Below are 26,814 nucleotides of genomic sequence, written 5' to 3'. Positions count from 1 at the left end.
CTAATACAAAATGAATGAAAATATGCATAATTTAAAGTCCCAAGATGGTCATATTGTGCAAAGAAACAACTGAGAGTTCATAGTTCATTTAGAAGTATACATATGCTTCTTAATTATCTACAGCAATGACAACCCGTTAGAGAAATAACCAATTTTATTTCCCATGGTCAATAAATAAAAGAGCACATTACTTTATAAACCAATTCAATCTGCAGCACCCATGTAGCAAAATAATCTGTATTTTTAGTTAAATCAAGATAAACAAAGAATAGAATAAAAATGCTAAGGCTTAATCTAAAGTTACAAAACATAGTTAAAAAAGTGGGATTAAAACTGAGATGGGGTTCAATGGAGGTTGAGATTGAAAGCGTACACTTTGCATTTTCTAAAAAAACACCTTAAATGATAAAATTAATACTTCGGGTATAAAAAGTAAGAAAAAGTATATTTGGTCATTAGATATTGTTTGGAGCTTCATTGAAATCATTTGGATATACTTGGCTTTTGTTCCTTCAAGATTAAGATGAAGGATTCTCAGTTTAATTGCAGTACAATCTTCTTCTGGTAGGCAGGCAAGGGACGGGGAAAGCACATAGTGGGAAGGTATAGTCCAAAATTTAAGAGCAAGGCCATTTATAAGTAAACTATTATAAAGAAAGAAGAATTCTGGAGCACATCCCACATGTTGTGGATGCTGGGTTATTGAAGTTTTCAAACATGGAAGTGGATGGATGTTTGTGGAGTTGTGAGAATTAATGGATACAATGTACAGATGAACCTTGATCCTACTGCGCAGTCAGACAGACTCAAGTATTCAAATGGCTTGCTTCTGTTCCCATGTTAGTCGGAAAAAAAAGAATGGATAACAATACAAAAGCAGCACAGTATTGCGCTCTTTTCACAGTTTTTGACTGATCATATGCGATCGTAACTTGCTTACTCTTGGTTCTGGTATCAATACCTGAAATGGCCTCGCACTGTGAAGCCTCTAAACAAAATGTAGACCGAATGCAAAATATTGCAGATGCTAGCAATCTAAAATAAACAAAGTGCTGCAACAGTCATCAAGATGCCCAGACTCTAAGAGACAGGAAGGGAGAGTTAATTTTCCATTCTACACTTCTGATGAGGATTCATCAATTTAAAACATTAACTCTCCTTCCCTTACTCCACAAATGCTGCTTGACCTGCTCAGTCTTTTCAGCATTTACCATTTCTAATTACAAAAATATTAAACTCTCACAGACAAGGCAAGATGTCAAAATGTAGAAGCTAAATAAACTTTAAAGACAAGGTTAACATTTAAATATTAAATATTTGCCAATATTACCATTCTTAAAGTGGAAAACTGAAAGCTGGTCTTCAATATTATTTTCCAACCTACTACAATCTAGAAGAAGACCCTATTAATTACACCGATTGGTAACATTCAAAACTACATGAAAGAAGATCTATAAAGGGACAAGAGTTATTTTAGGCAGTTTACATTTTACAAACAAGATTATGAAAAATAACACAATTTTACTGAAGACTGCAGGATGGACAAGTCTGAAATGAAATATTCAAAAAATATAGCTCAAATATTATCTGCAGAGCACTATAAATGTGCTTCATTTAAAATCTCTAACATAGAGTGGTGGCTTCTGTGCAACTAACAGCAGTCACTTTTACCACTACAGTAGCACAATGCTTGGAAGAACAAAGGGCGTGGAAGAGGCTATCACAGCGAAGACAAGTCACCATGTATAAAAGTGCTGTTGCCTATTATTAATTTTTTGGTAATTATTATTATTATCCCTAGTCATGTTACACATGACTGGTCATTACACACATATACCTTCACAAGTTTCACCCAAATATCAATAAAGGTGCTTTAATGAAAAAATAGAAAAACTGGCACAAATCAACTTCAAGAAATCGGACGAGTCACCAGTAACTGTCGCCAACTATTATAGTCGTTTCTTTGTTACTGTGTTTCTTGAGCTAATAAAGAAAAGTAAAATAAAGACAGTCAACTAGTGCATCATTTTAAGGAAGAACTTCTTGTTTCTTCCAAGTCCATCTTCAGTGGGAATGTAATTAGGATTGCTGGACAAGACGCCTGTAGTGAGGTAACACTTTTTTCTCAGGAAGGTAAAGGCCAAACTCTAACGCCACAAGTGTTGTGAACTCAAAACAAACCAGCTCCTTTGAGTTCAATCTTAATCGCTCTTCCAGTTTCTGTGTACAAAGATTGATAAAAGTAATTCAGTGTTACAAATATAAAATATGCAATGCACCCATCAACTACAAGTTTTCAATTAAAAAAGACTGATGTATTGATATATGCAGAACTGAGGCATCACCGTTAACTGATTTACATAAACTAAAAATGATGTAAGTAAAACAATACTATATTTGAATTGAATCAGGTTACTCTGTTTAAAAATATTTGGGTGGTGCAGATAAAAGTAAATTGACAGAATTATCCGTTCCATCATTATAAGGTTTTCAGCAAGGACAATAGATGTTTATTAAATTGATGTACTACAATCTGATTAGGATTTGTCGTGTGTTCTATTGTAGTTTACATTTTTTAATTTGGACTATATTTAATTGGATTAATTTAGATAATTAAAAAGACTTAAAATGGTTAAAAATGTTACATGAAGTATCAACCACAATAGGTAGTGTGCCACAATTGATGCGATTGATCATACAGTAATACTGCATGGAAACAGGCCCATTGGCCCAACTTGCCCGCACCGACCAACACTAGTCCCACCTAGTGCGTTTGGTCCATATATATATATATATATATCTATCTATATCTATATCCCTCTAAACCTGTCCCATCCATGTACTTGTCTAATTGTTTCTTAAAAGTTGCGATAGTCCCTGCCTCAACGTCCACTCCTGCAACCACCATCCTTTGTGTGAAAAAGTTACCCCTCAGATTCCTATTAAATCTTTTCACCATCACCTTAAACCTATGCCCTCTGGTTCTCGATTCCACTACTCTGGGCAAGAGACTCTGTGTGTCTACCCGATCAATTCCTCTATATCCAACCAACGCCCGACCAGATACTGACCAAAGGATAAGCACAGTCGTGGTCTATAGTTCTGAGATTTACACTGATGTTTATAATTATGGTATTTATTCACAAAATGCTGGAGTAACTCAGCCGGTCAGGCAGCATCTCAGGAGAGAAGGAATAGGTGACGTTTCCGGTCGAGATCCTTCTTCAGACTGATGCTTTACGATTAAACTCAAGATGATCTTCTGTTGATGTGAATACTGATAGGGATCAACGTGTGTACTTATAATGTATGCATCTGTACACAATTATTCATTAGTTAGTGATACAAAACTATATTTTCCTTCTACGACTATCCTACCTGGTTTTTAAAATTAATTCCATTGCAACACAAGACAAATGGTCAGCTTGATGTAAACGATTTTACTTACATCGATCAGTTGTTTAACCTCATGTTTCTTGAGATCACTGCTGATTTTGGCTGCTAGAAGTAAGCAGGCACCAGAGCAAAGCTTTCTGTTCTGCTTATTGACTTTGCCTTGGAGTACAAGCTTCTCAAAATAAACAAATGACGAAGCCACAGTACAAGGTTCCAGATTACATTCTTCTGCCAGGTTCCGCATTTCTCGTTTCAAACTACGGAGAAAATAGAAAATTGCATGATGAAGCCATGAGTAATTTTGGCTGATGATTTAAACTAATACATCATTTTTTTTTCTTTTGTTCCTTTCCAAGCACTGCATGTCTTTACTTTTCGAGTACCGAGCCTTCCCTAGATGCTGTGGGCCTAACTCAACAAATCACCAGTGAAGGGAGGTAACCACTTGATAACCCAATGATATACTGGCATCTACACGTCTAGTTTTTGTTGTCCCATAGTTTAACTGTGTAAAGGCATTTTAGATTCTCAAGTGGCATTGGGATTCTTGGTTAAACAATTAGCTTGTATGCTTGTTAACATATAGATAGCTTATTAATGTATATGAAGTTAGTTATTGCCGTATAGTACAGTGTTATTTTCTTGGACAATAACTAATTTCATATTCAGTAAGAAGCATTCTTGGTTAATAACCATTCTTAATAACCAAGCGTGATGACAAAATAGTGTCCAAAGTATACTTTAGATACTACTTTGGCACTGTGCTTGGTTTTCTTGGTTGGGCGCTTATCCTGGTGTTATAGCACAAGTACCTGGTGTTTTAATAGTAATTGTTACAATTTGCTCATTGTCAACTAACTCCAGCTTGACTGATGATTTACGATGCCACTGGAGACTGTGTATTTACTGACTTCATTGCGAATCTATCTATAGATCATAATGCTTGCACAAGCTTCTACTGAAATGGACTAAAGATCTAGGATTACACATTCTGGGTCAATGGCAATAAAGAGGACTAACTTATTTTAAATGGAGTAATTGACATAAGCATCTAGGAATTTACTATATAGAAATACATTGTTCACACTGCATATTATGACATGGGAAATATGACAACTAATTTGGACAAAATATGTTCCCATAAACAAAATGAAAACTACCAGATAATCTGTTTGTTCCGTATTGAGGAAAAAAATGTTTGCCAAGACATTAAGAACTTCTCAGCTCTTCAATAAAATAGTGCCAAACGAAAACACAAACAGAATCCTAATTCCTTCATCTATGGAAGAAAAGTCTTCCTAAAAGTACAATGTTAACATGGTGAAAAGAGAAATTCTTATGGATAAAATGCATTATATGCTTAGTTTTTGTTAAACAGCGCTATTTCAAGAATGGCATTTCTACACTGAACATGCCATTCATTAGCTAAGTTACCTTCTTATCTTACTAAGTGTCAGCTTAATGTGAGGAAATTTTTCCTTGAATGTTTCATTCATATCCTTTTTCAGGTCAGATGGTTTTACGTATTCAATCACTGTTGTCTGGCAAAAAGCAAGAAAATTCATTCATGAAAAATGGTTGTGTTTTGATAATGTTGAACATTAAATACATAGAATCATTGAAACATTCAGCGCGGAAATAGGCTCTTTCGGCAGACCTCATCATGCCGGCATGTTGCCCACCTACTCTAATCCCATTTCCCTGCATTAGGGCACATACACCTCTGTGCCTGTCCTATTCAAGTACCTGTCCAAATGCCTTTTAGTTGTACCTGCCTCTACCACCTCCTCTGGCAGCTTATTCCAGACAACCATCAACCTCTTCATGAAAAACCTACCTGTCGGATCACCTTTCAGACTTCTCCCCTCTCACCTTAGACCTGTGTCCTTGAGATGTAGAACATTTTGTACTGTGAAAAAGATTCTATCTAAACTTTCCATGTCCCTCAACTTTATAACATTTTACAAGGTCAGAATCTTCGACATTCCAGTGACACAAACTCAGACTATCAAATCTCTCGATATAACTACAGCCCTCCAATTCCATGCAACATTCTGGTGAATCTCTTCTGCATTTTCTCTATTGCGATCACATCCTTTCAGTAACATAGCAACCAGAATGGCACACAATATTCCAAATGTGGTCGAACCAATGTTTTACACATCCCATACATAGCAACAGTCATCAACTTCATAGGGAATTTGCTAAAGTTTGGAATTGTTGTATGCCTAATAAAAAACATGGTCTGGTGAAATTGGCAATCGTGCAACAAACAAATAATTTCATCTAAGGAAAAAAATCTAGAATAGTCTTGATAGGAACACCAAACAATAAATACCAACAGTGACTTCTTGTTGCTATTTATCATTGCTTCAATGATATGTGATTCCATGATAACTTTGAGAATCGAAGAATACAATACCATCATGAGAGGAATAGACCGGGTAGTCGCAGAGTCTCTTGCCTCGAGTAGGGGAAATCGAGAACCAGAGGACATAGGTTTACGGTGAGAGTGGAAAGATTTAATAGGAACCCGAGGGGTAACTTTTTCACACTAAGACTGGTGGGTGTATGGAACGAGCTGCTGGAAGAGGTAGTTGAGGCAGGTACTATCGTGATGTTTAAGAAACATTTAGACAGATACATGGATAGGACAGGTTTAGAGGAATATGGGCCAAACACAGGCAGGTGGGGACTACTGTAGCTAGGACTACTGCAGATGGGACATGTTGGCTAGTGTGGGCAAGTTGGGCCAAAGGGCCTGTTACCACGCTGTAAGACTCTTTCACTATTAACAGAACTGAAAAAGGTGACTACAACAGAAGAGGGACAATCACACCCGGGCACTTTGGAGTTTAGGTGGAGCCTCAGCTAATTTGTTAGTTACCTGGCCTCCAACAGCTTCTGGGTAATTCCAGATAAGGCATAAGCTACAATATAACATGAATCCCGAATATACTGAAGCAGAAGGGGAGAACTCCCACATGCTTCCTCCAGGTATTTAGTTAAAAGCAGTGCCTAGTGCCTTGGTTTAATAGCTCATTGATTAAAGTCCTAGTTTACTTGATGACTCCCGGATCGTTGCGTAGAAGCCCGGCCGGGGCCTCGCGGGTCGGACTCCGGGTCGGCGGAGCAGCCGATGGAGTCCGCGTCTGGGGCTCAGGTCGGCACCACAGAGGCGTGAAGTGGAGCGTCGACAGCGGTGAGACCTCTGCGGCGAAGCCTCGCGACGATGGAGCCTCGGCGGCGGCGATGCCTTGCGGGTCGCCCCGTGGGTCAACGGTCGATGAGAGCGTGGAGGACCGCCGTGAGGGAGGAGGGGAAGAACAATGGAGGACCCGGCATGGGGGAACCGCCATGAGGGAGAACAATGGACAATGTGAGGGGAGGGGAACAGACAATGAGGACCCGGCGTGGGGACGACAAAAGGAACCAGCATGCTTTGTAACTTTGTCAGCGCCGTAGGTGGCTGCTATTTGTATACATTTTGTATGCAAGCAAAGAATTTCACTGTGCCTAGTCACATGTGACAATAAAGTATTCCTACCTTTGAGAGTTCATCTTATATTATGCATGATTCAAATATTTTTTTGTATGCTGAAAATACTTTGCATGTAGACAATTGCCATGACTATAATAGAATTGTGTATGGAAGACTATTAATGCCAGTATTCAAAGATAAATTTCCCATTCTTCTGTTATGTTTCCAAACTATAGCGCAAGTTAACGGGGAATGTAGCAATCAGAGAGGGGTGAAAAGAGTTTCAGGTATAAAAAGCATTGTTATAACTATCCTTAGACATAAAATGATATCTCACCAATACAAATGAGGCATAATTTTATTCAAGATTTCAACAAGACTGTCCATTCTCATCCGTGGCATTTCCATGAAATGGGCTAGTATTCAGAACAGACAAGCAAGCGCATGTGACAAAAAGCAGAATATCATTTAAGAAGAAATTGCAATTTCTGAGTCCACCCCATAACTTTCTTTAATTTCATTTGTATGGATCTCAATTACCCTGTAATGAGTGATTATGAGCAAACAGTGCAGATTTCCTTCTTCATAGAAACTATGCCAATCTACATTTATATCAATATAGTCTTGGGTCAGGAAAAGGGTGACACGGTGGCGCAGCGGTTGAGATGCTGCCATGCGGTGCCACAGGCCCGGGATCGATCCTGACTATGGGTGCTGCCTGTATGGAGTTTGTACGTTCTCCCTGTGATCGTGTGGGTTTTCTTCAGGTGCTCCGGTTTACTCCCACATCCCAAAGATGTACAATTTTGTAGGTTAACTGGATTAAGTAAAATTGTGAATTGATCCTAGTGTGTACTTTACTGCTAGAACATGGGGAGATCGTTGGCCGGCACGGTCTCAGTGGGCCAAAGGGTCTGTTTCTATAGTTATATTTATAGTCTAAAAGTATATCTGTTGAAAGTAATATCACAAATCAATGTTTTCTTACTAAATTTAATAACAATGATCAACTAGCATATCAGATACAGAAAATGGGAAAGGAAATATAGATATTTGCAGTTGATTAGAATTAAAAAGGTTTTGAATGCCATGTTATGGATCAAAGGATTACAAAAATAATCCAGAACTGCAAGCAGTAAATTGTGCCTTTATTATCAAGTATCATTCAAAATGCTCTTACCATATAAGATGCAAAGATTAGAACCCGTTTGTGTTTTCCACATGGCCACTGGGGATCATCAAGCAGATTAGGATCATATTCTATTAGATCTCCAGGTTCACTCCCTACAGGATGTCAGAAAACAACATATGTCAAAGCCACACACTTTTATTTTTAGATACATAATATGCAGTATACAACTTTGACATTAATCAAATAATTGGCTTGGAGCACAATGTACACTGGCAGCTGGATGCTCTGACAATAGAAAATTTCAACCAGTCAAGTCAAACCACCTTTCAACAGATGCCATTCAATACTATGTCTTCTTCGAGTGTTGACACTCGTGTCTATTTAGAGTAGAGCTGAAACACGAACTGAAAAGCACACTTCACAGGGTTCACTGAGTGCCCTCAGGCCAGGCAATTTTGATATATATCAAATTAGGTTACAACATAAACAAAAATTGATTTGCCCATCAGCTTTAATATCAGGAAAATCACATGCTCATATGAAAAAATGGGACTAGAAACAAGCTGCTGTTCTTTGATACAAAGAAGTCATGTTTCTTTTATTAATTTCCAAGTTAGGGTGTCACTGGCTAGGGTAGCATTTAATGCCCATCCTCAAATGGCCGTGACTTTTTACATCAAGTCATTTGGTCTTACCCTGGCAAAAATATGCCTTCTGTTTTAAGCATTCTTCCCCCACCTTTTCGGCTACTAAACAAAATGTGTTTTCTCTATCCAAGTTCTAAGAAGAGTTCCAGGGTTGAATTATCAATTGTTTTCAGAGATGCTGCCTGATCTGTTGATATTTCCAGCATTTTCTGTTTTTATATCATATTTCCAGTTTTACTATTTAGATCTTCAGTTTCCAGGAGTGGAAGGTTTTCTCCACCGGTTGATACAGGTGCCAGAATCAGCAAACTGCCTCGCAGTTTATTGACTTTCATTACCTGTAAATGTTGTCCTTCTGAGTAACAGAGGTCATGAGTTGAGAGATGCATTTAGCTTAGTTTAGTCTAGAGATACAGCACGGAAACAGGCCCTTCGGCACACCGGGTCCACGCCGACCAGCAATCCCCACATATTAACACTATCCCACAAACACCAGGGACAGTTTTTACATTTAGCAAGCCAATTCATCTACATACCTGTACGTCTTTGGAGTTTGGAGCTGTTGCATCTTCAACATTGTAACACTGCAGTCATACCAAAGCAATTGTGGAAGGACTAAATGTTTAAAGTGAAAGTTAAGTGCCATTCAAAAAACTACTTTGTCCTGTTTGATGTTAAGTTTCTTGACTGCTATTGGAGCTGTGTAGGATACAGGTAACTATGGAATATTCTTTCTTCCAGGGACGTGTTTTGTGGATTGTGGAAAAACTTTGGGAAGTCAGAGTTACTGCAGAATCCTGACCAGCCCTTATAGCAACCGTATTTATATGGCTGGTCAAGTTATGTCGTGTGTCAACTTTTAATTTAAAAAAGTTGTTATACAATAGATAGATTGATACACCACAGCCAAGATTGTAAATTAATTAAAAACAACAATGCACATTTTTAAATGTGCATTCAAAAGTTAAAAAAAACAACTAAAGTCTTTAACCACTTATTGTACCTAAGTCCATTGATATTGCAGTGGATCCATGTCTTCCTGGTGTAAAACTCCGATGCATGTTATTTCGAGCTTGCGCTTGTGAAGTTGAATTCTCAGTTAATGCTTTTGGCAAAACAAAGGCATTGGTTGGATAAAGAAATTGAGCATATGAAACTGACTGCAAAGAGAGAAGAAACAATGTAATTGGTTCCAGGTATAACTACTGAAAAAAAGCACCAAGTTTTAAGATCAGTTCTTCATTTGACTATATCCAACACTCCTGGATGATCATTCTTGAAACATTCTCCAAAGCTGAGGTCTTCTCAAACAATTGCCTCTTTCATGACTCATTCCAATAATCTAACATGCCTGTGCCTGCAAAACTAGATTGGCTCCCTGTTTTAATATTTTCCTGCTCGTTTTTCAATCACGCCACAGCCTATTCCTCCCCATCTATGACCCTCAAATCTCCAGTCGTCCGAGCAGTTTTGCCTATTTATGTTGCATTTTACTCACTCTGCTATTAAGCTTTGGAATTGTGACTCTAAACCTCTGCTCGCTCTTTTGCAGCCAAGATTTTTTCTGTTGTAATCTATATATGGATCAGCATCAAATTTTGTTTGATTACATGCCTTGATACATTCCTATTAAGTGCCATGAAGTTCTTTCTCATATAAATGGCACCATATGAAATGCAAGTGGTTGATAAATGTATGAAAGTCATGTCAGTAAAGTCCAAAGCAGAATCCACATTAAATTTCAGCCAGCATAACAGATCCCTGGCATACACTAGCTAATTCTTACAAGTACTTATTTAATTCCAACAATATGTAGCTCCTTCATTAGAACTACATTTTTATCATAAATAAAATGGGAATTCAGAAACAAAGGCAGTTGACCTAATATGTTTGGGTATATTTAATTTTCAATTTAGACAAAAGCAAATGTATTCGTAAAGGATTTTTAGAGGAAAACCCATCTACAAACCATTAAAAAAAAGACAATTTATGGAGGAATTATTCTAAAATAGGGAAGGATGTGCTAATTCAGATGGGAAAGTACCTATTCAGCCTGAACTTAATGTTTAGCTGCCAGAATTAACAAGCAAATCATGAATAAAAACTACTGAACTGCCGTCTGTAAAGCAGCTAACCATTACCTTTCCAGCTGCAGCAAGTTCAACTCCATCAAGTCCGTGCAGCATGTCTGTTGAGTTTGAAATGCCACCAGAAGGATTACGTTGTCTTGGTCCTTCCAGTTTGCCGTCGCTGTGTAGAGAAATATCAAAACGGTGTTCTTACAGAAGTCGGAAAAGACTAAATACAAATTAAATATTTAAATAACTGGCCTGCACATACAATGTAGAGCATACAATGGAAGGAACTAGTTTCCTTTATTGTTCATACAGAAATCAAGGCTGCATACAAACAGGAAATGATTACTCAAAAAGAATTTTAAAAAGGTCTCAGAAATATGTTAGATTAAGGATCACAAAGCACAAATTATTTTGAATGTCATTTACCCTTTGGCTGTTCTTCATTTGAACCCTAAATAAGTTGGGACAGTTTATCAAAATAAGGCCCTCGACACACACAGTATACTCAGGCAGGAACTAGTTTAATCTTTCATCTGATGACAAGGAAAACAATATGCAATTTTCCTATGGGTCTGCCAGCTATAATTTTCCATTCTGTCCATGGGAGAATTTATGGAATGCCTGTTGTAGCTTCCTTTAAGGCATCCGTTCCCATCACAGTGACTCCATAAATTACAAAATGAATTACAACAGCATACAAGTTATGAAGCCAAATCCCACTTGCTGCAAAACAGTTACTCGGCAGAACAAAACTGAGTCAAATATTAATTTAATCAAAATCTGCTATACATGCTAGCTGTTGTTTTGCATTTTGAACACTTGATATATAATAATGAACAATCTAAAAGTGAAAGCAAAACTGCAGTTTCAGCCATAGTATGCCAGTAGAGTTGCTGCCAGATTAACATCATTGGTCAGAGCAGTTTCTGGTACAGATTCAGCTGCACTTGTCAATTTATATCCAATATGTAAACAAATATACATTGTACTACTAATCTGCATGCGCAAAACAGCCATAGGAATTTATTAATTTAGTTTATAAATGTCAGATCACCACCTCAAGCTACTGGAAATCTAAATTTTAAACACTGGCTGTTGTGCAGTCTTGTTTTCAGCTGTCAATAGCACAGGGGGTGATCAGAGTGGAATATCACATTTTGTAATCCATAATCGACTATCACCTAATCAGAATAAAAAGAGAGGATAAAATTATAATGAGCCCATCTCCTAATTAGCAAACAATTCACCTAATTAGAGCCGAAATTTTACTTCACCATGATTATTAATACAGAATGATTCCAACCTATCCCCCCCCCCCCTTCACCAAGTTGAATTTACAACTTCGTGTATAACCTAAACAAACCTGCAAGTTTTAAATAGGATGCACTTTGTTATCCCAAGCTTCCTGACATCTGGAAGGATTTTATTCCAAGTGGCAAATTTTTCCATGGTATCAAATGCTATTGGTGGTGTCCATGAGTGAATACCAGGAGGAGGAAAAGCATTATCTGCCTTTTTAAAATGAAGCTTGAAAAAGTCATTTATGTCTTCTCACTCGTGTGCAATTCTGGCCACCCAGCTATAAGAAGCATGTCATTAAGCTGGAAAGGGTGTATAGAAGATTCACAAGAACGTTAATGAATTGGAGGGCTTGAGTTACTAGGACAGACTGGATAAGTTGGGGCTATTATTCCTTGGAATGTAGGAGGTCGAGGGGTAACATTATAAAGGATATCAATTAGGACAGACATAGATAAGGTGAATGGTCACAGACTTTTTTTTCCAGGGTAGAGAAATGTAAAATTAGAGGGCACACATACAAGATTAGAGGGCAAATGTTTTAAAAGCACCTGTGGGGCAACTTTTTTCAGAGAGTGATGACATCTGGGATAAGCGCCCAGAGGAAATGGCAGAGGCAGGTACAATTACAAAGTTTGAAAGAAATTCTGACAGGTACGTAGATCGAGAAAGGTTTAGAGGGATGTGGATTAAATGCAGGCTAATGGGACCAGTTCAAGTAGGCAACGCGTTGGGCCAAAGGGATTGTTGCTGTGCTGTATAATTCTATGACTATTGGCTTAACATGAGTGCAAAGAGGATTTGCTTTCATACCCGTGGCAGTACAAGATGAGTACTATAGAGGCAAACTGACTGAAGTAAATTGAAACTCTGGTGTCAGTTCAGGTCAGAATTAGGTTGCATTTATGTTTATGTAGACAAGAGCATCAGCAGAGGGCAAAGTTTGTTAATATTATTGCTAATGTTATTGACATAAATATTGAATTGGGCACATTATCAATATTTTAGGGAAATTACAATTTTAAACAGTTCAAAAGAGAATCTCAACTTTTGAATTTAGTTCAAAGCAAAATTTTCTTACCTATTATTATGAAATTCTCCATAAGGCAGTATAGAAAAAGCTGAACACAGTGATCTTTTTGCACAGATGAGAACTATCCTTGAATGAAATGAATAAAAAAAGATTACAAAAGGCACACAGATTTAAGGTAATAAGAAAGTTTTACATTTGCATCAGAAACAGCACCTCATTGTCTACTTTGGTAGCTTCCAAACCTAAGGTATGAACACTGAATTCCCCAATTTTAAGAAATACTCCCTCTTTCTTTCCTGTGGTTCCCATCCATCCAGTGCGCACCATTTCTCCCACAATCCTGCCTCTTCTCTCTCTCCCCAGTCCATCCCCGTACACCTATATCCCTCCATCCCGCTTTACATTTCATTCCTCTTCTCATCTTATCCAACAGTCCTTTGTCTTTTCATCTCTGGCCTCTGTCACTTGTCCACACATCTGCCAATTAACTCTTCTGTACCTGTATCCACCTATCATGCCAGGTTTTGTCCCACCCCCACCTCTCTTATCCAGTCCCCCATACTATAATCAGCCTCGACAATGGTGTGACCCAAAACATTGCCTGTCCATTCCCTCCACAGATGATGCCTGACTCATCGATTTTCTCCAACCGTTTTTAAAGATGCAACAGCCCAAATAGAACAGAAGAGTAAAAAAAAGTGACTCGGGGACGATTTTCAAAGCGCAGCTGTTAAAGAACAGGAACCTGAAAAGGCATTAAAAAACATGAGTGCCCAGCAGCCATTTGCACACATTGACAGTTAGCGTTGTGACTGCTCACCCAATTCATTTACAAATAGTTTACTGAAAGGTTGTGCTCCCAGTACAGATCCTTAAGGAACACCATTATTCAGAGACTAATCCAACCATTTTACTACTAACAACTCATTCCACAGGCTTAGTATTTTTAATGTGCTAGTAACTGTCCCCATTAGGCCATCTCAGCCCATGCACATCCTTCCCACTCCTTCCCTCTGACTGAAAACATACTAGCAGCAATTTCCCCAAGTCAGATGAAGGGTTGCAGACCTAAAACTTTACATTTATTTTCTACAGATTCTGTATGACTGTTTCGGTTCATATTTCTGTTTCGGTTTCAGATTTCAATTACCATTATTTGCATTTCGCCAGTTTGGATAGCTGCACATTACCCCTAGTGTCCAACCTGATCAATTGACCAGAGTCATTGTGTCTCCCTACTTGCAAATTACTACTGATATTCTGCACAACATTTTTTGTACCTACTACCAATTACCTGCTGTTTCTTGTGTCATACTGACGCATATTTTTTATAAAATGGATTTTCTTTGTGTATTTTGGATGGGGAGATCCTGAAGAAGTCCTACTTCTGAAAAACAAACAAAAAGTTTATTAAATAACAATACCAGCCCTGTAAGAATCTTCAAATCTCACTGAAAATGAGGAAAAACATTTTTTTTTAAGTGCAATAAGTCCTCTTTTTATTAATGTACATAAAAGGTAAATGGGGAAAGCTTTGGTCTCCTTCTAATAGTCTATTACGAACATCTTTAAAACAGCTTCTCTTTTAAACAAATCTGCCTACTCCTGTTTAAAGAGGACAGAATAAGATCCACCCCCCCCCCTTCAGATGTGCAATGAAAGAGTTGGATGTGTTTAAAAAAAAAATAGTTCAGATGGCAACCTGAAGCAAATGTAATTAAATATGCCACGGTCATCTGAAATGCATGACTGTTGGTAAATTAATTTAAAACTATGAATTACAAAGCACACAACTGTGTGCACCATGTGTAAATCAAATTGAAAATTGATTAATGTTTTCCAATTTAATATTCCCAATATAACCCACATATTACTGTGGAATTCTCTGCCTCAGAAGGCAGTGGAGGTCAATTCTCTGAATGCATTCAAGAGAGAGTTAGATAGAGCTCTTAAAGATAGCGGAGTCAGGGGGTATGGGGAGAAGGCAGGAACGGGGTACTGATTGAGAATGATCAGCCATGATCACATTGAATGGCGGTGCTGGCTCGAAGGGCCGAATGGCCTACTCCTGCAACTATTGTCTAAGTCGGTGAACTATATGAAATGTCACTTCATAGAAAATTATAGCACTTTCTATGAACAACATCATGACAGGATTGAACCAGAGTGTCTGGCGTTGTAAGGCAGTAGCTCTACCGCTATGCCACATCCTGATTGGATCTATCCCAGGTTACTGAGAAGAGATTGTGGGAGCCATGGTGAAGACCTCAAGGCACAGGGGAGGTCCGGGAGGACTGGAGAGTAGTTAATGTTGATCAATTGTTTAAGGAAAGTAGAGAGAATCCAGGGAATTATAGGCCAGTGAGTCTCACATCAGTGGGAGGGAAGCTATTGGAGAGGATTCTTCAGAATAGGACTTACATCCACTTGGAAGACAATGGGTTAATTAGGGAGTCAGCATGGCTTTGTACATGACAGGTTGTGTCTTGCTAACTTAATGGACTTTTTTTTGAGGAAGTGATGAAGGTGATTGAAGGTAGGGTGTTGGGTGTTGTCTACGTGACTTTTAGTAAGATATTTGATAACGTTCCCCCATGCAAATGTGATCCAGAAAATTAAGATGCATGGGATTTGCAGTGACTTGGTCATATGGATACAGAATTGCCTGAAGAGAGGATCATGGGGAAATTACTATATTCGGGCTGGAGATCTGTGACCAGTAGAGTTCCACAAGGATCTGTCTGGAAATGCTGCTGTTTGTGATGTATATATAAATGCCTTAGACGTAAACATATATGGGTTGGTTTGTAAGTTTGCAGATGAGACCAAGAGGGTGTGGAAGTCTGTCAAAGTGTACATCGGAATATAGATCAACTACAGAAGTGGGTGAACAAATGGCAGATGGAGTTCAATCTGAGCAAGTATGAGGCATTTCATTTTTAGGGGGGGGGGGGGGAAGGAATATACAATTAATGGCATGACCCTTAACAGAATTGATGTCCATTACTCCCTGAAATTGGCAACAAAAATATGAAGAATGGTAAAGAAGCAACACGGAGAGGTTGGACAGTCTTGGATTTTCTCTGGGACACCAGAGGTTGTGGGGAGACCTAATTGAAGCATATATATAAAGAGAGGCATTGATAGGTAGACAGTCAGATCCTTTTTCCCAGCAGGGAAAAATACCAAATACTAGTGGGCAGAGCTTTAAGGTGAAAGGGGGAAAGCTTCAAGATGTGCAGGGCAGTGCTTTAAAAAAACCCCACACATGTTTGGAATGCGATGAAAGAGGCAGATACGAAAGTGGCATTAAAGAGACTTTTGGATAGACCTATGGACATGCAGTGTATGGAGGGATATGGGTGATGTGCAAACAGATAAGAGTTGGTCTTGGCTTATTTGGCACAGACCTAATTGGCTGAAGGATCTGTTCCTCTGTTCCATGTTATATCTTTGTAGTTATTCAAATCAAATTTAAATTTGATTGGTTAAACGAGAATGGCGATTGAAATCCTAGAAGTTAAACTGTGATTTAATGATCCAATGATTCTATCTGCTGTGGCCCCATGTTTCTTAATTGGCATTGATAGAAAGTAGTACAATCTCATTCATATCCAACCTTTTAGCTAAACTTCTACATTATTGATCCCTATTTAAACACCCACCATCTATTTTTTATAAAGATTCAACAATTAAACATCTTAATGGAGATTGTAGAGGATAAAGACATTCTCGCAAGTCTCGTAGCATACAGGTTCTACATTACATGGTGCAATGAATGGAATTAAACTTAAGTTTGAAGCTAAATATTCCTTCAACATTGAAATTCACTTTAGATGAAGCATCTTATTCTCATTCAATTGACATCTCATTTCATTAGCCTTATAGCAAAATAAATCTTTGTGTTTACCCTATTTAAATTCCCTCCCATCAACAGACCACATAAAGCAGGCTTTCACAATACAAATCGCTCGCAAAGGAGACGTGAAAAAACAAAAGGTTGCTGGAATTCTGGAATTAAAAAAAATAATGCTGGAAAGCATGTGCAGAAAGAGAAAACTTGAGATAACATTTCAAGTGAAAGATCGTTCATAAGGAATTTACACAGAAAAAAAGCTGCTTTGCCATCTTCCACAGTGCAAAAGTACTTCACAGTTTCAAGGTAATTAATGAGTAAACTTCAACCATGTCTTGGTTTGTCTACACTGGAAGATTAAACATCACATAACTTGTGCTTCGTACAATTGCATTATAACCACTGTTTTTCAATCTTCCTTTGCAGATAAAGATGGTGACTTGTAAGATGTGTCACCATGTGTGCCAGTACTTCCTTAACCCACTCTTTGCCAGGAGTCCTGTTCCTTAAGGAACTGTAGCCAGTCTAATTTACAAACAGCTTACATCCCATCGGTATGAATATTGACTTCTCTAACTTCAAGTAACCCACGCTTTCCCTCTCTCTCCTGCTCCACCCCCCCCCCCCCCCCCCCCCCCTTCAGTTCTCTGGCCAGTCTGACTGTCCCGATTACATTTTATCTGTTTGCTTTGTTGTCACCTTCTCCTAGCTAACAATTATCTATTCTACATTTTCCTTGAACTACATCTCTTTTGATGTCTCATTTTCACACCTTAGCCTCCCTCATCTGTGTCTCCCTTTCCCCTGACTCAGTCTGAAGAAGGGTCTCAACCCAAAATGACACCCATTCCTTCTATCCAACGATGCTGCTTGTCCCTCTGAGTTACTCCAGCATTTTGTGTCTACCTTCGGTGTAAACCAGCATCTGCGGTTCCTTCCTGGCCTATTATAGTTATTTTGAGAGTTTCCACTTAAATTCTTAAACTTCTAGCACGGAGCATATTGCTTTCTATGGATGCAAGAGATGACCCAATGAATATTTCAATCATTTTCTATTTCATATTTCCAGTATTTTGTTCTTTAAAAATGTTTACAGTTTAAAACGACCTGAAATAGCTGCCACGCAATAAAACCCCCCATCATATCACATAACTGATTTGAAAAATCAGCCTTGACATTACAAAGTTTGCTTAAACAGGATTGGGAATTATCGCCTATTGCGATTCACACAGTATCTATGTTTATTCTCAATTGCCATGTTCACTTAACCTAATAGTTTAAACTTTGTCATATTTTTGATGCTGAAGAGCACATTACAGAAACAGAGAATATGCAAGAGACAAATCTCTAAGGCCTTAGCCTTAAATTAAAGGACTAATCTAGATCCAATTCCTTGCTGAAAATAGATTTTTTAAAATCACAATAGGCCACAATGATGAGTATATAGGACTTGGGATCATAGGGGAAACAGAGAACAGGAGTGTTGGGTGAACAGTACAGTGAGGGATTGAAGTAGATGGTGAGGAAATATAACTATCACTTGATTTTAAAGCAACAGAAGCTGAAAAGAGACTTCCATCAGCAGATGTATTGAACTGAGCAGCTGCAATATGACTGCAATCAGTGACTAGGAATGTATTTATATCAGAGAATTAAGGTAATGGCTTCCATAGGTAATAACGTGGAGGGAGCTTCCATGCCTTCCTAACTGTCAAACACAGGTAAAGGCCAAAACTGAATACACTAGGAAGTCTCTACACTTTTTACTTGGGAAATGATAAAATATACGTCAATCTTTTTTTCTGCTTACTACGTACATTCTGCACTTTGTAACAAAATATAGGTTGGCTGTCAAATAACGAATCATTTTTAAAAGCAATTAGTTAGGGTATCAAGGGTTATGGGGAAAAGGCAGGAGAATGAGGTTAAGAGGGAAAGATAGATCAGCCGTGATTGACTGACGGAGTAGACTCATTGGGTTGAATGGTCTAATTCTGCTGCTATGACTAATGAATTAACTAGCATGTGCAACATTAATTTCATACAGCAGGAATCAATGGAAGAATTTTCATTCTCACAAAAACAATTTTCAAATAATAATTTTTTTTAAATCTGTTAATGTCTTGATCTTTATTAATGCATTAAGAAACAGCCAAACAGTGAACCAAAGGTGAACGTGAACAGGGAAGGATTATTCAGTCATGCCTGGATGAAGAACAAGTTTACAACTAGCCTTGTCCAGGGGCATAATGAATGAAGAGTAGTAATGAAAAGTCAAAGTGTCAAGGAAGAAACATGATCCTAATAAATTGTAATTTAAAACTGATTTCTTAGCCAAGGAATAATTTATTAATGCACTAAAACCCAATAAAATCTGTCATACATTTGCTTTAATAAATGTGCATCATAGGTTAGCATCTGGATACTAACTTTAACTGGAATAAGAATTTTAGAACTTGCAAGAAAAAGTATTCTTAGAAGAAGCAATAGGTTTAGTCTTTTGTAAATGATTGAGCCAGTGATTGCAAACGAAGTGTCACTGTGTATGATCCATTTTCAAACTGACCCATGGCGTTAAAAAGGTTCCAATGTCAAAACAACATTACAAACAACTGTCGCATGTTCCCATAATCTAGATGCACTTCCCCACTATCTGACAACTTAAACATAATGCTAAAGATTTAACAAGGTTGTGAAGCTTGGAACTCAAGCTATCACATGGAACTCAAGCTATCACATGAAACTCAAGCTATTTTTTGCCAACCAACAATCAAAACAGCTTATGCTACATGATTTTTTAAAAATAAACTTGTCTTTACTGAATCATTAAATAATTAAAACTACAGCCAAAAACTTGTATTTTTATACTTTTTGCAGAATAGACATTCTGCTTTCATGTCCAATAACACAAAATTCAGCAAAGTTTACATTCTGATCATTGTTATCGAGGACTTACACAATGCAATTTTCTACATCTGAAAGGTTACCATCAGGAATATTATGTGACTGTAGCACTATAATTCTCTTGTAGAGGATGAATACACTGTAAATGATTACATCTGCAAATACACAGTATCTCATTACCAGTGACTGTTAGCATTTGTTTTTACTTGCCAAGTTCTTCATTCTAACAATTCAATTCATGTTGTTCTTCGTCATTACAATGGGTCCTGAGGTTGAGGATAAATGCTTGCACTAAAAGAAAATTAGCTAACAGAGAGAAAACAGAGAGGATAACTGGTCATTTTCAGTTTGGCAACCAGTTACCAAGGGCTTCAACGGTTCAGTCTACTGCTTCAATGAATTGGGTTCAAGACATTGGTTCTAATACAAAGGTCAAAAGTTACAAGGAATTGACAAAGGGATATGAATTGTTTAACTACACGAAAAAGCAAGAATAAAATGTAGAGATAGGATTTGCAGGGTTATTCATTTATGGTAGGGAACAATTTAAAAAAATGAGGACTTAGAAGGAAAATAGTACATTGGCTTTTAGCATACAGAAGATAAGAGTTCAGGAGCAAAGTAGTGAATTCAATTGTACATAATCTACATGAGGTAACGACTGGGGTACTGCCTGCATTTTGGTACCCAAGGAATGATTGAGACATGCAATGAAGATTCACCAGGTTGATTTCTGCGATAGGAATTGTCCCATCAAACGAAAAAGAGTAGGATTTCACAAGAAGGATATGTGGTACCATTCCAACCAAAGTATTTATATAGCTTGGCAGACTAAGTGCCGAGCGGTCATTTCCCTTGCATGAAGAATCTGAAATTTTCTACCGAAGGCAAGGGAGAGTGTTATTTTATAAGGATAAGATAAGGAAATATTTTTTCACTCAGAAGGACCATGTAGGTTTAGGATTTTCTAACTAAGAGTACTATGGATGTTTAATCGCTTAATACATGCAAGGCTGTAAGACAGTTTAGATTCTAAAGCAATAAGAAACATGGGAATTGGATTCAAAATGAGATGAAGTTGAAATATTGGCAACTTTACTGAATACCAAGAAAAGTCAAGAGGTTCAATACTTATTCCTTCTCCAATACTTAAACATATTTTTTCTCGCTGTTTTTAGTTAGAGAAAGAGTGTGCCATGTTCCAATATACTTTCTAGATGCAGAACCTCTCACTGAAGCTTTGAGAAGGATTTAATCAGGAGATAATATTTAGATTCCGCATTGACCAAACTGATCTCCCGGTGGCCGAGCACTTCAACTCACCCTCCCATTCCCAGTCTGACCTTTCTGTCATGGGCCTCCTCCAGTGCCATAGTGAGGCCCACCGGAAGTTGGAGGAACAGCACCTCATATTTCGCCTGGGCAGTTTGCAGCCCAGTGGTATGAACATCGACTTCTCCAACTTTAGATAGTTCCTCTGTCCCTCTCTTCCCCACCTCCTTCCCACATCTCCCTCTATCTTCCTGTCTCCACCTATATCCTCCCCCCCCCGACATCAGTCTGAAGGGTCTCGACCCGAAACGTCACCCATTCCTTCTCTCCCGAGATGCTGCCTGACCTGCTGAGTTACTCCAGCATTTTGTGAATAAATATTTAGACAATTGTTCACTTTATAAATTAATTCCCATTTCACTCATCTCTCTGAAAGTAAGAAATCATTTACTTTTAAAATCCCTTCTGAAATAATGGATCACTTGATAACGGAGTAACGAGTTACAGATCAGTAATATTCCAACGATTATTTCGAATAAAACTATTTGAGAGGTTGCAATTTATTTTATGGTCTAACTTGAGAGAGACTGATCAACCAAGCGACCTACAGGACTAGAAAGATCTTGGAGTATCTCATAACTTAAATGGTACAACATTTGGAAACCATCTTTCAATAATAACAGCAGAGCAGAATCAATTATCTCAATGCTGTACTTTAAAAATGTCTACTATTTATTGAAAATTGGCTGTTATTCATTACTTGTTTCAAAATATGCATGAAATTTTAGAAGTATATTAGCAATTAATTTGATATTTGATTACAGGATATCATACATTATCGAGTACATCCTTGAACCAGTCACAAGAGCTAAGATACCCAAGTCACAGACCAGGAAGCAATATCGTCCCCAATGTTTACAATTGCCATGTCAGCCTGGTGAGCCCTCAGTGTGCGAGAAACGATATATATCACTCTCATTACCGAAATCTGGTCCATGGGAAACAGTAGCTTCCTTTATTCAAAAATGGTACCAAAAAAAATTAGAATTTGAGATTTAGTGTACATTGCATATACATTGGCAGATCCAATATTACATGGCACATGTGGTTAGTAATTTTTTTTGACAAGACCAGAACAATGAAATTCTTATTAGCTGCAGCTTTAGACACGGTAAATTCAGTTATTCTAGGTAATCCAGACCATGATAGTGCAAGCCAAAGTATGTAGCGCAACCGTAGTGCAAAACCCATAATAGGTTGGTATTGAGGTACAGTTGTGCAGGGTGGTTCAACAGCCTGATGGGAAGAAACAGTTCTTGCACCTGGAGGCAACACTCTCAGGCCCCTGTACTTCTTCCTCGTGGTAGCAGAGATAAAACTGTGCCCAGGGTGGTGTGGTGCTTTGATATTTGCTGCCTTGAGGGATTGCTTCCTGTCCAATCAATTCTGAGGTGAAGCACTACGCAATGCCCACCACTTTCCACTGCCTCATTCATTCCTGAGCATTTCAATTATTGAACCAGGCCATGATGCAACCAGCCAGAATTCTCGTCAATGTACACCTGTAGAGGTTCAACAGAGTATTCAGCCACATGCAAATCTCCTCAAATTGAGTTGTTGGTGAGCTTTCTTTGGAATTGTATCAATGTGTTGGGGCCAAGACAGATTGGAGATATATATTCTCAGGAACTTGATGCTCTTCACGGTCATCCCTTTGCTGAAGACAGATTAATGGATCCGAGGCTTTCCTTTCCTGGAGTCACCAGTTAGCTCCTCAGTCTTGCTAATGTTGAGAGCAAGATTGTTGTTCAAGCACCACTCAACCAGATTAATGATCGCTCTCCTGTACTCTTCACTAAGCACAGCCTCTTTTTCAACCAATAGCGAAGGTATCTTTGGCGAAGATGGAGCTGGAACAGTGTGGCGCTACAGACATGAGGATAGAGAATAAAGCAGCAGATTTATCCCACAGACTTGATGTGGCTGTTCTTGTTGGCAATTCGCACTGATTGAGGTCTACTGATGAGGAAGTCGAAGATCCAATTGCAAAAGCGAATATGTTTCTTTCAGAACATGCATTTTGATATTGTGTGATTGTCATCAAATATGCTCATGCAAAGATTTGGCATGACTAAATCATTTTCTGGCTGGAATTGAACTTTAAAAAGCACCAGCTGCAAATGCATTACTTTCAGTAAAGAACACGGTGGATTTTAAAGATGAAAGATTGAAAAGAGGATGAAGCAAGATGAACTTAAGTGCTCAAGCAGAGCAAGCAGATTGATGGGCTGAATGCCCAACCCCACAAAAAAAAAATCATAATTCTATTTAAAAATTACTTACAGAAACATCCGAAAATGATTTTGCCACTTAGGGTGCATTCTCTCTGCAAGGTTTGTACTGATACAAAATGATAAATGCATGACAAAGGCAAAATATGCAGTATAGATTTAGAATTAGGACTATACCCAACTCTGTGCAAAACCAAGCATAAATCCCTCCGGGGTGTTTGACTGCCGATGACTAAATCCAGTGAGGTTGCAATAATGTGCTATTCTTGGGTATGTTCAAATCTACATTATATAAACACAACGCAGATTTTCTCTTTCCCTTTCCCACCCACTGAAAGATTAATGCTATAAATATTTATACATTAACTGTCAGAAATTACAACCAGTTTTAGCTAGAACTCTCATTATTGCCTTCTCCCCTCAAGGTCAACTGTCTGGAACATAAAGGGACGGCACAGTGGCACAGAGATAGAGTTGATGCCTTCCAGCGCTTGCAGTGCCGGAGACCCTGGTTCAATCCTGACTACGAGCGCTGCCTGGCTGGAGATTGTACGTTCTCCTTGTGACTGCGTGGGTTTTCTCCGAGATCTTTGGTTTCCTCCCACACTCCAAAGACGTATAGGTTTGTAGGTTAATTGGCTTGGTGTAAGTGTAAATTGTCCCTAATGTGTGTAGGGTAGTGTTAACGTTGGTTGGTGCAGACTCGACGGGACAGTTTTTGCACTGTATCTCTAAACTAAACTAAAACAGCAGCTGGACGCCACCCTCAATGACACCATGCGGATCATCACTGGCTGCCTACGCCCTACTCCGACGGATCTCCTGCCGGTGCTCGCAGGTATCGCACCCGCCAAGCTTCGCAGAGAATTCTTCACTCATAGGCTGGTGTGCAAGGCCCCATCGGACGCCAAACATCCTTTGCACCACCTCGCCCAGGATTCACAGCAACTGGGACCTCAACGCCTGTCATCTCGTCACCCTTTCTCCCATCATGCAGCGACCCTCTGTAGCTCCGGTTTCAACATACCAGGAGCATGGAGAACCCGCTGGGAACAGACATCGTGACCTCCTCAATTCACTGTCGCACCGAACACCACAGCCCCACCGGCTCGGACATGCCCCGCAAAGAGTTGGTTGTCCTGAACCGGCTCCGCACAGGGGTCGGCCGATTCAATGCCAACATGCATCGTTGGGGGTTGTGTCCATCAGCAGCCTGCGTGTGTGGAGCAGACCAGCAAACAGCGCAGCACGTCATTATCAACTGCACTGTCCTCCATATTGTGGAGGGGTAGACCTCACGGCCCTTGACAACAGCACATTGCACTGGCTACAGCGCCTGGAGGGCGTTACATAATTTCTGCTGCCTCAAACGCAAGAAGCAGTTGTGAATCTTAAACAACATATGTGCATCTTTAGGTGCATTGAAGACTAGATGAACAAGGTACTCTAGCAAGTGATAGGAGAAAAACACATTAGTTTCAGCAGAGAGAAAATGATTTCGTTTTTTTTTTAAGGGTGAAACAATCTTGACATATGATTATTGTAGACAGTGATACATTTATTACACAAACAGGCAAGAATTAGCTACAATAGCTCAAAATGAAGAAGCCGGTTCAGCTTCAAGAAGGGTAGAGTACACGTCCCAGTCTGTATCAATGATATCAAACTAGAGATTATCGAGAGATTCAAGCTCTTAATTATGGTGTAAATATTAGCAACAATTTTTCAAGAAACAGACTGCACAATATAGTGCTACAGCCAAGAAAGCACACCACTGTCTCCAATTCCTCAGAAGAGTAAAGAAATTTGGTATGTCACCTCCAATGATTCTTCCTAATTTCTGCCATGAACCATAGAAAGCATCCTATCCAGACACAACACAGTATTTCAACTGCTCTTCTCAAAACCATAATTTGGAGAAACATGTGAATGCAGCCCTGTCAATAATGCAAACCAACCTCTCCTCTTTCTCTCCTCACTCCTTCTCTTCCCCTCCCTCCCCCCTCTCTCCTTTCTCCACTCTCATCGGACAGAAGGTACAAAAGCTTGAAAGAATGTATCACCACATTTAACAACAGCATCTTCCACGCTGTTATCAATTGTTTGAATCATATACAAAGGATTAATTCCCCATTCTCTAATCTACCTCTTAGCAGTCCTTGTATTTATTATCATTCGCACGCTCTCTGTTCCTGTAGCACTATATTGTGCAGTCTGTTTCTTTCCCCTTTTGGGTTACCTGATGTACTCAGAAAAACTGATTTGCCGGCATAGCACGCAAATCAAGGTTTTCATTGTTTATTATTGTCACATGTACCGAGATACAAAAACATTTAGCGACCGACTAAAATCGATCAACTTGAATCGTTGACACTTGCAGCTGTTGAACTGCCTTCAAAACAAAACTCGGCCATACTACATAATGGCATATTTTGAAAGAAATAGTTATTGTCCTTATTAAAAAGTGTTGTTAAAGTTTCTATATGCAGACATATAAAACTTAATTTTAACCCCCTGATGTAAACATTGAAACCTCCCTGAGACTGGCTAATGGCAGGTAAAGAAAAAGAGAGGTGCGAACACTACTGGGTATAACACTGTCAATATTGAATGTATGGAGTTTTGTACGGTTTTTGTTTAGTTGGTTGGTGTGTGGTGAGTGTATGTGGCGTGGCTGAAAACATCCACGAAGGTGTCCAGTGTGATTTCACTTGTACGACAGGGTCTCCCCATCAAACCGAGTGAGCATCTGACTCACTGTCAGAGGATACTGAGAGAAACAAACAACTCACTCCCCCCTGGCAACCGCCGAGCCTCCCGAACACCTACCTCTGCCTCTGCAGCTCCAACCCGAGGGATCCGACGGCCGGCGTTGTCCCCAGCCCGCTCCTGGGCAGTGGCGTCCCCGGTCCCGAGGCCAGCTGTTGGGCAACGGCCTCGCAGGCGCTCAGCCCCAGCCCCAGGTCACCCGGCGGGGCGACCACACCTCCCGATGCCGCCGCCGCCGCCGCTGCTGCTGCAGGCCCCAGCCGGGAGGTGTGAGCGATCACCGAGGTGCTCGGTGTGGCCGACAGGCAGCTGATGCAGCCGCCGCTTGCCCTGGCGCTGGTGGGGGCCGCCGCCTCCTGCTCCCGCTGCTCCGGCCGGTCGTGCTCGAAGCCATTGGCGAGCTCGGCGGGACGGCGGCCGTCCAGTGAGATGTTGTTGAGGAAGCTGAGGGCGGCCTGTCGCCGCCGGGAGTCGGTGCGCCTCCTGACATGGTGATACTGGTGGTGGTGATACTGATGGGGGTGCGGCTGTTGCTGCTGCTGCTGGTGGTGATGGTGATGATGATGATGGTGGTGGTGATGCTCCTTCGGGCCGCCGTGCTTGAGGCTGCAGAAGCGAAGCGCGCCGCCACACGTAGCGGCCGCCATTATCCAAAG

At 39.5% G+C, this 26,814-nt stretch overlaps 1 protein-coding gene across 1 annotated transcript; it reads right to left on the bottom strand.

Moving 5' to 3' along the window:
* LOC144604377 (CDK5 and ABL1 enzyme substrate 2-like) lies at nt 1-26,814 on the bottom strand. The gene is made up of 9 exons (XM_078418699.1): nt 26,219-26,814; nt 14,361-14,453; nt 13,115-13,192; nt 10,798-10,906; nt 9,660-9,816; nt 8,058-8,161; nt 4,831-4,937; nt 3,449-3,653; nt 1-2,220 (listed from the first exon to the last, which is right to left on the bottom strand). Exons 1-9 carry the CDS (start codon nt 26,803-26,805, stop codon nt 2,080-2,082), a joined length of 1,581 nt encoding a protein of 526 aa, XP_078274825.1. The 5' UTR covers nt 26,806-26,814; the 3' UTR covers nt 1-2,079.

This window comes from Rhinoraja longicauda, chromosome 22 (assembly GCF_053455715.1).
Source record: "Rhinoraja longicauda isolate Sanriku21f chromosome 22, sRhiLon1.1, whole genome shotgun sequence".
In the NCBI taxonomy this organism is placed as follows: Eukaryota; Metazoa; Chordata; class Chondrichthyes; order Rajiformes; family Arhynchobatidae; genus Rhinoraja; species Rhinoraja longicauda.
The sequence above is the reverse complement of the archived record's forward strand: the minus strand, read 5'-3'. Positions and strand labels throughout refer to the sequence as shown.